This window comes from Cebus imitator, unplaced genomic scaffold, assembly GCF_001604975.1.
Source record: "Cebus imitator isolate Cc_AM_T3 unplaced genomic scaffold, Cebus_imitator-1.0 Scaffold181, whole genome shotgun sequence".
Classification (NCBI taxonomy): domain Eukaryota; kingdom Metazoa; phylum Chordata; class Mammalia; order Primates; family Cebidae; genus Cebus; species Cebus imitator.
Genome location: NW_016107496.1, coordinates 707,373 through 721,007, shown reverse-complemented (window position 1 = coordinate 721,007; position 13,635 = coordinate 707,373). Strand labels below are relative to the sequence as shown.

Sequence of the window (13,635 nt, the reverse complement as noted above, 5' to 3'; positions counted from 1 at the left end):
TTTTTTTTTTTTTTTTTTTTTTTTTTTGAGACGGAGTCTTGCTCTGTTGCTAGGCTGGAGTGCAGTGGCACAATCTCTGCTCACAGCACCCTCCAGCTCCCAGGTTCAATCGATTCTCCTGCCTCGGCCTCCCAAGTAGCTAGGACTACAGGGGTGTGTCACCATGCCTGGCCAATTTTTGTATTTTTAGTAGAGATGGGGTATCATCATGTTGACCAGGACGATCTCGATCTCTTGCCTCATGATCCTCCCACCATGGCCTCCCAAAGTGCTGGGATTACAGCCGTGAGCCACCGCGCCCGACCTCTTGTTGATTTTTCTTTTCTCATCTTTATACAATCTTTCTTAAGGATATATGGCAAGGAATGGCATGAGAAAGGGGACTTGTATGCTAAAGCTTAAGGAACCATTTGAGCCGAACCATCTGGGGATAAAATAAGTTGTGAGAAATGTATTCCAAGTCTTTGGGATAAAGATGAGGTTGGTTGCAGATTCAGGCTTGCTGCAGTTTTAGCTCCAGGCTGAACTACATTTCATAGTCCAAAGAATAGTTGACAGTGTGGGAGTGGTGTCTCCTAGGTAGGAGGGAAACAAATTGCTGCTGAAACCTTTCACAAAACTGGGTTATGCAGATGACCAAGGTTGTGAAAATCTGAACAGGGAATGTCAACAGCCTCCAGTTGTTGGTACTCAATTCTGTGACCTCTAGTTTTCGATACTTAAAAATGTATATATTTTGAAGTAATTATAGTTTCACAGGAAGTTAAAAAATGTGTATAGAGGTCCTGCGTGTACCCTTCACTAAGTTTTTTCCATTGTATAACTAGAGGTACATTTCTTTTAATCTGAGTAAAAGTGTGTTTCTCCACTTAAATTCAGGTTCTCCTTGTGGTACTAATTGTAATATAATCCAGATCTCAAAGTTAAACTTTTTTTCACCATTGAGCTTTCTTTATGAGCTCAAGAAAATTTATCTCTCTCAGATATATGTGTGCTGACTGATCCTAGTGGGTTGTCAGACCTAATAAACTTGTAAGTAAGCAATATAGGAAGTTTCTAGAAATAGTTGGTACACTGTTTATTCACTAACACTTCTTTTAATACTCTTTTGCAGTCTACTTATAAAAATATTGTATATTCACTGTACCTATTTAGAAATGAATATATAAAAAAGAATTGGCCAGGCACTGTGGCTCACACCTGTAATCTCAGCCTTTTAGGAGGCTGAGGCAGGAGGATTGCTTGAGGCCAGGAATTTAAGACCAGCCTGGGCAACATAGTGAGACCCTGTCTCTACAAAAAATAAATTAGCCAGGCGAGGCAGGAGGATGGCTTGAGCCCAAGAAGTTGAGGCTGCACTGACCTATGATTGCACCATTGCACTCCAGCCTGGGTGACAGAGTGAGACACTGAAAGGAATCACAGGGAGACAATATAGTATAGTGAGTAATGATGGCCGGTGGAGCCAGATACCTGTAACTCTGCTACCACCTGTCTGCCCTCAGACAAGTTCCTTTATATACCTGAGCTTCTGCTTTCTCATCTGTATGGTAGACATACTAGTATATCCACCTCATAGGGTTGTTTTGAGAGTAAGTGAATTATACATAAGCAGTTTAGAGCAGCGACTAGTACATTGTAAAGTACTCTTCCTACTCATTACAGATGGCAGGAGAGCTGGCTGACAAAAAGGACCGGGATGCATCACCTTCCAAGGAGGAAAGGAAGCGATCACGGACACCTGACAGAGAGCGGGATAGAGACCGGGACCGGAAGACTTCCCCATCTAAAGATAGGAAGCGGCATCGTTCAAGGGATAGACGTCGAGGAGGCAGCCGTTCTCGCTCTCGTTCCCGTTCCAAATCTACAGAAAGGTAAAGTAACTTTGTAAGTTATTACATAGGAAGGGAGAGTATATTTCAGATTTCTTCCTTACTGGTTCTTCTGATGCCTCCAGTATTAGGCATCTGCTTTTTGTACATTAATCTGCTCTTATCCCAGTTGGACCTGCAGGTGTTTTCAGTTTTCCTTAGTGACCCAACTCTTTTTTTTTTTTTTTTTTTTTTAAGATGGAGTCTCGCTCTGTCACCCAGGCTGGAGTACAGTGGCATGATCTTGGCTCACCATAGCCTCTGCTTTCCAGGTTCAAGCCATTGTCCTGCCTCAGCCTCCTGAGTAGTTGGGATTATAGGCATGGACCACCACACCTGTCTAGTTTTTGTATTTTGAGTAGAGATGGGGTTTCTTTTTTTTTTTTTTTTGAGACGGAGCTTCGCTTTTGTTACCCAGGCTGGAGTGCAATGGTGCGATCTCGGCTCACCGCAACCTCCGCCTCCTGGGTTCAGGCAATTCTCCTGCCTCAGCCTCCCGAGTAGCTGGGATTACAGGCGTGCGCCACCATGCCTAGCTAATTTTTGTATTTTTAGTAGAGACGGGGTTTCACCGTGTTGACCAGGATGGTCTTGATCTCTTGACCTCATGATCCACCCGCCTCGGCCTCCCAAAGTGCTGGGATTACAAGCGTGAGCCACCGCGCCCGGCCAAGAGATGGGGTTTCATCATGTTGTCCAGGCTGGTCTTGAACTCCTTCCTGAGCTCATGATCCAACTGCCTTGGCTTCCCAAAGTGCTGGGATTACAGGCGTGAGCCAGCGCGTCCTGCCCAACTCTTAAGAGTTCAGAGGAACTTGTAAGATGAAGGTCCAGGTTATCAAGGAAGGTTCATCTGCGGCCAGATGTGGTGGCTCATACCTGTAATCTCAGCACTTTGGGAGGCTGAGGTGGGTGGATTGTTTGAGGTGAGGAGTTTGAGACCAGCCTGGTCAACATGGCGAAACTCTGTTTCTATTAAAAATACAAAAATTAGCTGGGCGTGGTGTGCACATCTGTATTCCCAGCTACTCAGGAGGCTGAGACAGGAGAATTGACTGAATCTGGGAGGCGGAGGTTGCAGTGAGCCAAGATCATGCCACTGCACTGCAGCCTGGGCGACAGCGAGACTGTCTCAAAAAAATAAAAAAGAAAGGTTCATCTGTTCACATAGTTCATGACCTGTCGTTGCTGTTAATACTTAACAGTACATCTCTGATGTATAAAACCTTCTTAGAATTCCCCCGTTGTTTCTGTGGGAGACACATTCTCTAATTTATGAAACATTACTTTAGGACGAGAGTATAGGAACCTTCTAGGGGCTGCAGTGAAGCAAGATACTTTGGAAATATCATGTGATTTCTTAAATTTGTGGTCTTCCAGAGAACGACGGCACAAAGAACGAGAACGAGATAAGGAGCGGGATCGGAATAAAAAGGACCGAGATCGAGACAAGGATGGGCACAGACGGGACAAGGACCGTAAACGATCCAGGTACATGAAGGAATGAGAGTGGGCTTCAGAGGAATGCTCCCATTTCTTCTTAACAGATTCTGTTGGTAGGTGTTACAGAGCACTCTTTCTTATTTATTTTTATTTTATTTATTTATTTTTGAGGCAGGATCTCACTCTCTTGTCCAGCCTGGAGTGCAGTGGTGTGATCACAACTCACTGCAGCCTTGACTTCCCCAGGCTTAGGTGATCTACCCACCTCAGCTCCTGAGTAGCTGGACTACAGGCATCTGCCACCATTCCCAGCTCTGTTTTCTGTTTTTTTGGGGTTGTTCTTGTGTTTTTGAGACGGAGTCTCACTCTGTTGCCCAGGCTAGAGTGCAGTGGCATGATCTCAGCTCACTGCAACCTCTGCCTCTTGGGTTCAGGCAGTTCTCTTGCCTCAGCCTCCTGAGTAGCTAGATTACAGGTACCTGCCACCACACCTGGCTAATTTTTGTATTTTTAGCAGAGACAGCGTTTCACCATGTTGGCCAGGCTGGTCTTGAACTCCTGACCTCAAGTGATCCATCCACCTCGGCTTTCCAAAGTGCTGGCATTACAGGTGTGAGCCACTGCGCCCAGACTGTTTTTACTTTTTTTTTTTTTCTTTTGTAGAGATGGGGTTTCACTATGTTGCCCAGGCTGGTCTCAAACTTCTGCACTCAAGCATTCTGCCCATCTTGGCCTCTGAAAGTGCTGGGATTACAGTTGTGAGCCACTAAGCCCAGCCTTTATTTTTAGAGATAGAGTCTCATTCTGTTACCCAGGCTGGAGTGCAGAGGCTCAGTCATAGCTTACTGCAGGGTTGAACTCCTGGGCTCAGGCAGCACCCCTGCCTCAGCCTCCCAAGTAGCTGGGACCATAGGTGTGCACTACCACACCTAGCTAGAGCTGTCTTTTTTAGAAGCCACATGTCTTCTTTAGAAAGTATAATAGTGTAGCTATGTGGAAGGATTACTTGAGCCCAGGAGGTTGAGGCTGTAGTGACCTATGATTGTGCCACTGCACTCTAGCCTGGGTGCTAGAGCAAGACTTTGTCTCTAAAAAAAATTTTTTTTTTTTTTTTTGAGACGGAGTTTCACTCTTGTTACCCAGGCTGGAGTGCAATGGCACAATCTCGGCTCGGCGCAATCTTGGCTCACCGCAACCTCCACGTCCTGGGTTCAGGCAATTCTCCTGCCTCAGCCTCCTGAGTAGCTGGGACTACAGGCGTGTGCCACCATGCCCAGCTGATTTTTTGTATTTTTAGTAGAGACGGGGTTTCACCATGTTGACCAGGACGGTCTCGATCTCTTGACCTAAAAAATTTTTTTTAGCCAGGTGCGGTGGCTCACGCCTGTAATCCCAGCACTCTGGGAGGCCGAGGCGGGTGGATCACGAGGTCAAGAGATCGAGACCGTCCTGGTCAACATGGTGAAACCCCGTCTCTACTAAAAATACAAAAAATCAGCTGGGCGTGTGGCACACACCTGTAGTCCCAGCTACTCAGGAGGCTGAGACACGAGAATCGCTTGAACCCAGGAGGTGGAGTACAGTGAACCGAGACTGCACCACTGTGCTCCTGCCTGGTGACAGAGCAAGACTTCATCTCAAGGAAAAAAAAAAAATTTAAAGGCTGGGTGCAGTGGCTGATGCCTGTAATTTCAGCACTTTGGGAGGCTGAGGCAGGCAGATGACCTGAGCTCAGGAGTTCGAAACCAGCCTGGGCAATATAACAAGACCCCATCTCTACTAAAAATAGAAAAATTAGCTGGGCATGGTAGTGCACACCTGTAGTCCCAGCTACTTGGTGGCTGAGGCAGGAGAATCGCTTGAACCTGGGAGGTAAAGATTGCAGTGTGCCATGACTGGGCCACTGCACTCCAGCCTGGGTGACAGAGTGAAACCTTGCCTCAAAAAAAAGTTTCTACAACATATATTTGTTAGCCTAGCTTAATGCTCCAGCATCTTGATAATTCTCCTCTGGAAACTTTGTATACAAAGTTCTTCTATTTTTTTGAGGCGGAGTCTCACTCTGTCACCCAGGCAGAGTGCAACGGTGAGATCTCACTGCAACTTCCACCTCCCAGGTTCAAGCAATTCTGCTGCCTCAGGTCCCCCTCCCTACCCCGCCAAAGTAGTGGGGATTACAGACATGCACCACCATGCCCAGCTAATTTTTGTATTTTTAGGAGAGACTGAGTTTCACCTGTTGGCCAGGCTGGTCTCAAACTCCTGACCTTAGGTGATCCGGCCACTTTGGCCTCTCAAAGTGCTGGGATTACAGGTTTGAACCACTGTGCCCTGCCTGAATACAAAGTTATCAAGCCCTGAAAGCGTAGGTTAGAACTCAAGGCAGAGGACAGAATGTTCGTAACAGAAACTTAATAGGTTCGTTTGAATTCTCTTGTAGATTAAGGTTACAACAGGTATGGGGAAAGGATTGTTGGGACTGATAGGAATGAAAAATGATGAGGGAATATGTATAGCAGTATCTTCTTGGCTTGTGGTAGTGGCCATGTAGGTTAAATTCTTTGTGTATTAAAGAGTTAAAGAGGGTGGGGCTGTGGCTCACGCCTGTAATCCTAGCACTTTGGGAGGCTGAGGTCAATGTATATAACCTGAGGTCAGGAGTTCAAGACTGGCCTGGCCAACATAGTGAAATCTTGTCTCTACTAAAAATAAAAAAATTAGCCAGGTATGGCAATATGCTGCTGTAGTCCCAGCTACTTGGGAGGCTGAGGCAGGAGAATTGCTTGAACCCAGGAGGTGGAGGTTGCCGTGAGCTGAGATAACACCATTGCACTCCAGCCTGGGCATCAGAGCAAAAACTCCATCTCAATTTTCAAAAGCAATTGCTGTTTAGAGGAAATTTTTTTTTTTTTTTTTGAGACACAGTCTTATGATGTTGCCCAGGCCGGAGTGCAGTGGCGCAATCTTAGCTCACTGTGACCTCTGCCTCCTGGGTTCAAGCAATTCTCCTGCGTTAGCTTCCCGAGTAGCTGGGACTACAGATGTGTACTGCCATGCCCAGCTAATTTTTGTATTTTTAGTAGAGACAGGGTTTCACCATGTTGGCCAGGCTGGTCTCGAACTCCTGACCTCAGGTGATCCACCCACCTTGGCCTCCCAAAGTGCTGGGATTACAGGCAGGAGCCACTGCACCCAGCCTAGAGGAAATATTTTTTTTTAATTTTTTTTTTTTTTGAGACAGAGTCTCGCACTGTCACCCAGGCTATAGTGCAGTGGTGCGATCTCAGCTCACTGCAGTCACCGCCTCCCGGGTTCAAGCAATTCTCCTGCCTCAGCCTCCCGAGTAGCTGGAACTACAGGCATGTGCCACCACGCCCAGCTAATTTTGTTGTATTTTTAGTAGAGACGAGGTTTTACCATGTTGGCCAGGATGGTCTTGATCTCCTGACCTTGTGATCTGCCAGCCTCAGCCTCCCAAAGTGCTGGGATTACAGGCATGAGCCACTGCACTCGGCTGAGGAAATATTTTTGACATCAGTAGTAAAGTCCCACTTCCCAAAAGAGATTAGTCTCAGAAAAGGAGATTTGGGTCGAAAGGGACCAAGCCCGGGCCGTAATTAGGTTTGAGCTGGCAGAATGGCCATGCCTGCTAAGAGAGCGTCAAGACATGATAGATGACCGTGGGTCAGTCTTGTTGAGTCATGGGGAAACTTCCATTCTCTTTTTGGGGCTGAACCTGAACCTCATCCAGGCTTTGAAGTAAAAATGATGTGGACCTTTCTTGCTCCTTTTCTTTAAAGCTTATCTCCTGGCCGAGGAAAGGACTTTAAATCTCGGAAGGACAGAGACTCTAAGAAGGATGAAGAGGATGAACATGGTGATAAGAAGCCTAAGGTAAAGGACAGGAAGGATTATTTTCATCTTCTTCAACTTATGCATTGTTTTTTTGATCTTTAAAGAGAGTCTTTATAGACTGAAGTTCTGTGTTTTATCTTCAGGCCCAGCCATTATCCCTGGAGGAACTTCTGGCCAAGAAAAAGGCTGAGGAAGAAGCTGAGGCTAAGGTAAGTACTTGGGGGTCTTCATCTGCTCAGGCTGCCATAACAAAATGCCACAGTTCTGGAGGCCTGAAGTCTGAGAGTGGAGTGTCAGTAGGGTTGCTTCTTCTGAGGCCTCTCTCCTTAGCTTATAAGGCTGTCTTCTTCCTCAACTCTTCACATGGTCTTCCCTCTGTACATTTGTACCCCTTGTATTGGATTAGGACCTACCCTAAAAAGGCCTCTTTTTTTTTTTCTTTTTTTTCTTTTTTTTGAGACAGAGTCTCACTCTGTCGCCCAGGATGGAGTGCAGTGGCGTGATACTGGCTCACTTCAACCTCCACCTCCCGGGCAGAAGCAATCTTCCCACCTCAGCCTCCAGAGTATCTGGGACTACAGGTGCGTGCCACAAAGCCCAGCTAATTTTTGTATTTTTTTGTAGAGTCAGGATTTCACCATGTTGCCCAGCATGGTCTCAAACCTCTGGGCTCAAGTGACCTGCCCTCCTTAGCCTCCCAAAGTACTGGGATTACAGGTGTGAGCCACTGTGCCCAGCTTAATGGGCCCATTTTAACTTAATCACCTCTTTGCATGCCCTGTCTCCACATATAGTCACATTGTGAGGTACTGGGGGTTAGGGCTTCCACATACGAATTTTGAACTGGGTACAGTGGCTCACACCTGTAATCCCAATACTTTGGAAGTCCAAGATGGGAGGATCACTTGAGTCAGGGATTTTGAGACCAGTGTGGGCAACATGGTGAAAACCCATCTCTGTAAAATATAAAAAATTAGCCAGCTGTGGTATCATGCGTGTGTAGTCCCAGCTACTCAGGAGGCTGAGGGTGCAGTGAGCCTTGATAACACCACTGTACTGCAACTTGGGCAACAGAGCAAGAGACTGTCTCAAAAAATACATATAACACATGAATTTTTTTGGGGGACGGAGTTTCGCTCTTGTTACCCAGGCTGGAGTGCAATGGCGCGATCTCAGCTCACCGCAACCTCCGCCTCCTGGGTTCAGGCAATTCTCCTGCCTCAGCCTCCTGAGTGGCTGGGATTACAGGCACGTGCCACCATGCCCAGCTAATTTTTTGTATTTTTAGTAGAGACGGGGTTTCACCGTGTTGACCAGGATGGTCTCGATCTCTTGACCTCATGATCCACCCGCACCAGCCTCCCAAAGTGCTGGGATTACAGGCTTGAGCCACCGTGCCCAGCCGAATTTTTTTTTTTTAAAGAGATAAGGTCTTGCTGTTTTGCCCAGGCTGGAGTACAGTGGTGCAGTCACAGCTCACTATAACCTCAAACTCCTACGCTCGTATGATTTTCCTGCCTTAGCCTCCCAAGTAGCTGGGACTACATGCACATGCCACCATATCTGGCTGAGTTTGTTTATTTTTGTAGAAACAAGGTCTTGCTATGTTGCCCAGGCTGCTCTTGAACTCCTGGCCTCAAGCAGTCCTCCCATCTGGGCCTCCCAAAGCACTGGGATTATAGGCATGTGCCACTGCATCCAGTCTTAAAAAAAAACATGAATTCCATAGGGGACATATTTCAGTCAGTAACAGGGTCCAAGGCCTGTTTGTGTTTTCCTCAACAGGCTTAATGCCTGAGCAAATATTTTTGGGTTGCCTGCCATCTCCCCATCAGTGATGTGGTTATACTCTGCTCCCAGATCCTTTGTTTACAGTTCCAATCTGTTTTGTAGCCCAAGTTCCTCTCCAAAGCAGAACGAGAGGCTGAGGCTCTAAAGCGACGGCAGCAGGAGGTGGAGGAGCGGCAGAAGATGCTTGAAGAAGAGAGGAAGAAAAGGAAACAGTTCCAAGACTTGGGCAGGAAGATGTTGGGTTCGTTATTCTACCCTGTGTAGCCCCTAGATGGGAGAGGAAAGAGATGAGATAGTGTCTCTCAGGAGAGATAGAAACCTGTTCACTCTGGAGTTTGGAAAAGGGAAGGATGGTGGGAGTTGATGAGAAAACGTTTTTCTGCTAGATCTCCATTTACCCTGTATCATAAGTCTACCCCTTTTTTTCTTCATTTGGTGTTCCTCATCTGGATTCCCACCATTCCCTCTCCTCTTTTCTTCCATGAGCTCTTCTGCAGCTTTGCTCTCTTTGGTCTGCAGAAGATCCTCAGGAACGGGAACGTCGGGAACGCAGGGAGAGGATGGAGCGGGAGACCAATGGAAATGAGGATGAGGAAGGGCGGCAGAAGATCCGGGAAGAGAAGGATAAGAGCAAGGAACTGCATGCCATTAAGGTGCAGGCCTTGGCTCCATCTTCACTTCTCTCCTACACACAAAAATGAGGTTTAGTTATTTGGCCATTGTGATCTCTGCATGTGAGACCTCAGCCTCAAGGCTTATGTGCTTTGTATTCTTTCCCTGGGCAGGAGCGTTACCTGGGTGGCATCAAAAAGCGGCGCCGAACGAGACATCTCAATGACCGAAAGTTTGTTTTTGAGTGGGATGCATCCGAAGACACATCCATCGACTACAATCCCCTGTGAGTGGCTTCAGGCCTGAGTTCTATGTCTTTTCCACTAGGCAGTCCTAGAGAGCTGATGACTACAGAGGTGGAGAAAGTAAGATAAGCTGGGGTGGAAAATTGGTAGACTGGTAGTCAGCCAACCCTCTGGTAGAAAGAAGACCCTGTCCAGGAAGAACTGTTTCATATTGGCAGTCTGTCCTTCCCTCCTACTGCCGTAACAGCTCCTTCTCTTTTCTCTTCCTTTGTCTAAATCCCAGGTACAAAGAACGGCACCAGGTGCAGTTACTGGGGTGAGGCTTCATTGCAGGCATTGACCTCAAGCAGCAGAAACGAGAGCAGTCACGTTTCTATGGAGACCTAGTGGAGAAGAGACGAACCCTGGAAGAAAAGGAGCAGGAGGAGTGAGTGATCAAGGCTAGGGTGGCTGGACAGAGCCCAGTCTCTACAGAAAGGAGTTGGAGGGCACTGATCCTACTTACTCCTCACATCCTGCTCCAGGGCAAGACTCCGAAAACTTCGTAAGAAGGAAGCCAAGCAGCGCTGGGATGATCGTCATTGGTCTCAGAAAAAGTTAGATGAGATGACGGACAGGGACTGGCGGATCTTCCGTGAGGACTACAGCATCACCGCCAAAGGCAGCAAGATCCCCAATCCCATCCGATCTTGGAAAGACTCTTCTCTTCCCCCACACATTTTGGAGGTCATTGATAAGTGTGGCTATAAGGTAAGGAGGGGCAGACTGGCCCAAGAGATCTGACATGTTCCTACACTAGTTTGGGAATAGAGAACTTTATTCCTTGACTATTTGGGACCATTGCTGCTAGGGGGCATCAACCTTTTCTGTCACTTTCTGGTAGAAGTATTGGCTTTTAGTGATTATGTTTCTTGGGGTGCCCATTTCTGTGGACTGTACTTGGCATCCTTCCATTGTGCTAGCAGATATGCTTTCTACTATCAGTGGTAGCCCAGGTTGTATAATTCTGCCTGTACCTATTACTCTTTCTTGGGGTCACTGCAGGAACCAACACCTATCCAGCGTCAGGCAATTCCCATTGGGCTACAGAATCGTGACATCATTGGTGTGGCTGAGACTGGCAGCGGCAAGACAGCAGCCTTCCTCATCCCACTGCTGGTCTGGATCACCACACTTCCCAAAATTGACAGGTGGGGTCAGCTGGCACCAGCTGGAGTGGGTTTGTCTGGGTAGGAAAGATGAAAGTGACAAATGAATGTTTGGATTTTGTTTTACACCTATAATCAGAAGCTTGCTTCTTTATTCTGGGTTGAATATTAGGGAATAATTGCATCATGATATCATGGAAGTGTATGTTGCTGGCAAAGACCTGGAGAACTTTGCTATCCTGGAGTCTCTGATTTTTATTTACTTATTTTATTTTATTTTGTTTTATTTTATATTTTGCTGGCAAAGACCTGGAGAACTTTGCTATTCTGTAGTCTCTGGTTTTTATTTTTAAATTTATTTTATTTTATTTATTTATTTTTTGAGATGGAGTCTCGTTTTGTCACCCAGGCTAGAGTGCAGTGGTGGGATCTTGGCTCACTGCAGCCTCCACCTCCGCCTTCAAGTGCTTCTCCTGCCTAGGCTCCCAAGTAGCTGGTATTACAGGTGCCGGCCACCATGCCTAGCTGATTTTTCTATTTTTAGTAGAGACACGGTTTCACCGTGTTGGCCAGACTGGTCTCAAACTCCTGACCTCAAGTGATCTGCCCACCTTGGCCTACCAAAGTGCTGGGATTACAGGCATGAACCACTTTGCCCAGCCCCAGCCTCTGACTTTTAAGTGAGATCATTGCATTCTTTTCTTATCACCCTCCCCATTTCCATCACCCCCTGTAAGAGTGACTTTGTCTTGTTCTGGTTTGTGGTTGGATAAGAACCAAAGGTCACGAAACTGTGGGACACCCCATTTACCACAGGATCGAAGAGTCAGACCAAGGCCCTTATGCCATCATCCTGGCTCCCACCCGTGAGTTGGCTCAACAGATTGAGGAAGAGACCATTAAGTTTGGGAAGCCGCTAGGCATCCGCACTGTGGCTGTCATTGGTGGCATCTCCACAGAAGACCAGGGCTTCAGGCTGCGCATGGGCTGTGAGATTGTGATCGCTACCCCTGGGCATTTGATTGATGTGCTGGAGAACCACTACCTGTTGCTAAGCCGCTGTACCTATGTGGTTCTGGATGAGGCAGATAGGATGATTGACATGGGCTTTGAGCCAGATGTCCAGAAGATCCTGGAGCACATGCCTGTCAGCAACCAGAAGCCAGACACGGATGAGGCTGAGGACCCTGAGAAGATGCTGGCCAACTTTGAGTCAGGAAAACATAAGTACCGCCAAGTAAGGCTGCTTCCCTGAGCTGGGAAAAGTTGGACAGGCCAAGCTGGGTGGATTACTTGAGCTTAGGAGTCTGAGACCAGCCTGGGCAACATGGTGAAACCCCATCTCTACAGAAATCAGCCAGGCATGGTGATGTGTGCCTGTGGTCCCAGCCACTCAGGAGGCTGAGGTGGGAGGACCTCTTAAGCCTGGGAGGCAGAGGTTGCAGTAAGCTGAGATCATGCCACTGCATTCCAGCCTGGGCAACAGAGTAAGGCCCTGTCTCAAAAAAAAAAAAAAAAAAAGCCGGGCACAGTGGCTCACGCCTGTAATCCTAGCACTTTGGGAAGCTGAGGCAGGGCAATAACCTGAAATTGGGAGTTTGAGACCACCCTGACCAACATGGAGAAATCCCCCCCTGGTCTCTCCTAAAAATACAGAATTAGCCAGGTGTGGTGGTACATGCCTGTAATCCCACCTACTGGGGAGGCTGAGGCAGGAGAATCGCTTGAACCCAGGAGGCAGAGGTTGCAGTGAGCCGAGATCGCGCCATTGCACTCAGCTGGGCAAGAAGAGCAAAACTCCATCTAAAAAAAAAAAGAAAAATAGTTGTACAAATTTGTCAGCCTTCTGTTGGGCCTTTCTTGCCTTAGGTGGGCTCAGAGTACATGTTTCTAGAATGAAGTATGCCTAGGTACAGTCCTCTGACAATCCTTGGCGTGGGGGGGTATTTAGCTTAGCACTGGAAAAACTGTTTCAAAGACTCATGCTGCTACTGGGACCACAGGTGCTAGCAAATGCCCTCAGTCCTTCCTGCCATCATAAGATGCAAAGTGCCTTGATGAACAGGTACTGGGGAAAGATGGGAAGGCAGAAGACACTGTTTTCTAATGTGTTGGCTGTCAAAGCTTATACTGCGGCACATTTTAGATTCTTTAGTCTTCGGTGACAGTGGGATATATGATTATGCCTGCCTGGGTGCAAGGCTGAGCCTCCTGTTCTCATAGACAGTAATGTTCACGGCTACCATGCCCCCAGCGGTGGAGCGTCTGGCCAGGAGCTATCTTCGACGACCTGCTGTGGTGTACATTGGTTCCGCAGGCAAGCCCCATGAGCATGTCGAACAGAAGGTCTTCCTCATGTCAGAGTCAGAAAAGAGGTATGAGGGCAGCTAAGCCAAGGGAAACAGGGTGGAGAAAGAAATGGCTCTGAGAACTTCTTTCAGAGCAAGCGCAGGGCAGGGCACTTCTCTGCCCTGTTGAAGAGCTGCTGTTTTCTGGGCAGAATGTCATGGGCATTGAAGACCCTGAAAGTAGTGTTCATAGATCAGGGTTGGGCATTTCACTTGGAGTGGGAGGTATTATGCAAATCATTTTTCTCCTCTTCTCTCCAGGAAAAAGCTGCTGGCAATCTTGGAGCAAGGCTTTGACCCACCCATCATTATTTTTGTCAAC

At 47.3% G+C, this 13,635-nt stretch overlaps 1 protein-coding gene across 1 annotated transcript in view; it reads left to right on the top strand.

Moving 5' to 3' along the window:
* The window catches only part of DDX23 (DEAD-box helicase 23), a 22,226-nt gene that overhangs the window by 6,160 nt on the left and 2,431 nt on the right, over nt 1-13,635 (top strand). The window contains 13 exon segments of the mRNA XM_037744655.1: nt 1,666-1,874; nt 3,252-3,362; nt 7,115-7,208; nt 7,313-7,378; nt 9,063-9,201; nt 9,480-9,613; nt 9,746-9,858; nt 10,101-10,244; nt 10,342-10,567; nt 10,862-11,007; nt 11,782-12,202; nt 13,189-13,340; nt 13,575-13,629. Coding sequence (XP_037600583.1) covers nt 1,666-1,874; nt 3,252-3,362; nt 7,115-7,208; nt 7,313-7,378; nt 9,063-9,201; nt 9,480-9,613; nt 9,746-9,858; nt 10,101-10,244; nt 10,342-10,567; nt 10,862-11,007; nt 11,782-12,202; nt 13,189-13,340; nt 13,575-13,629 — 2,010 coding nt within the window.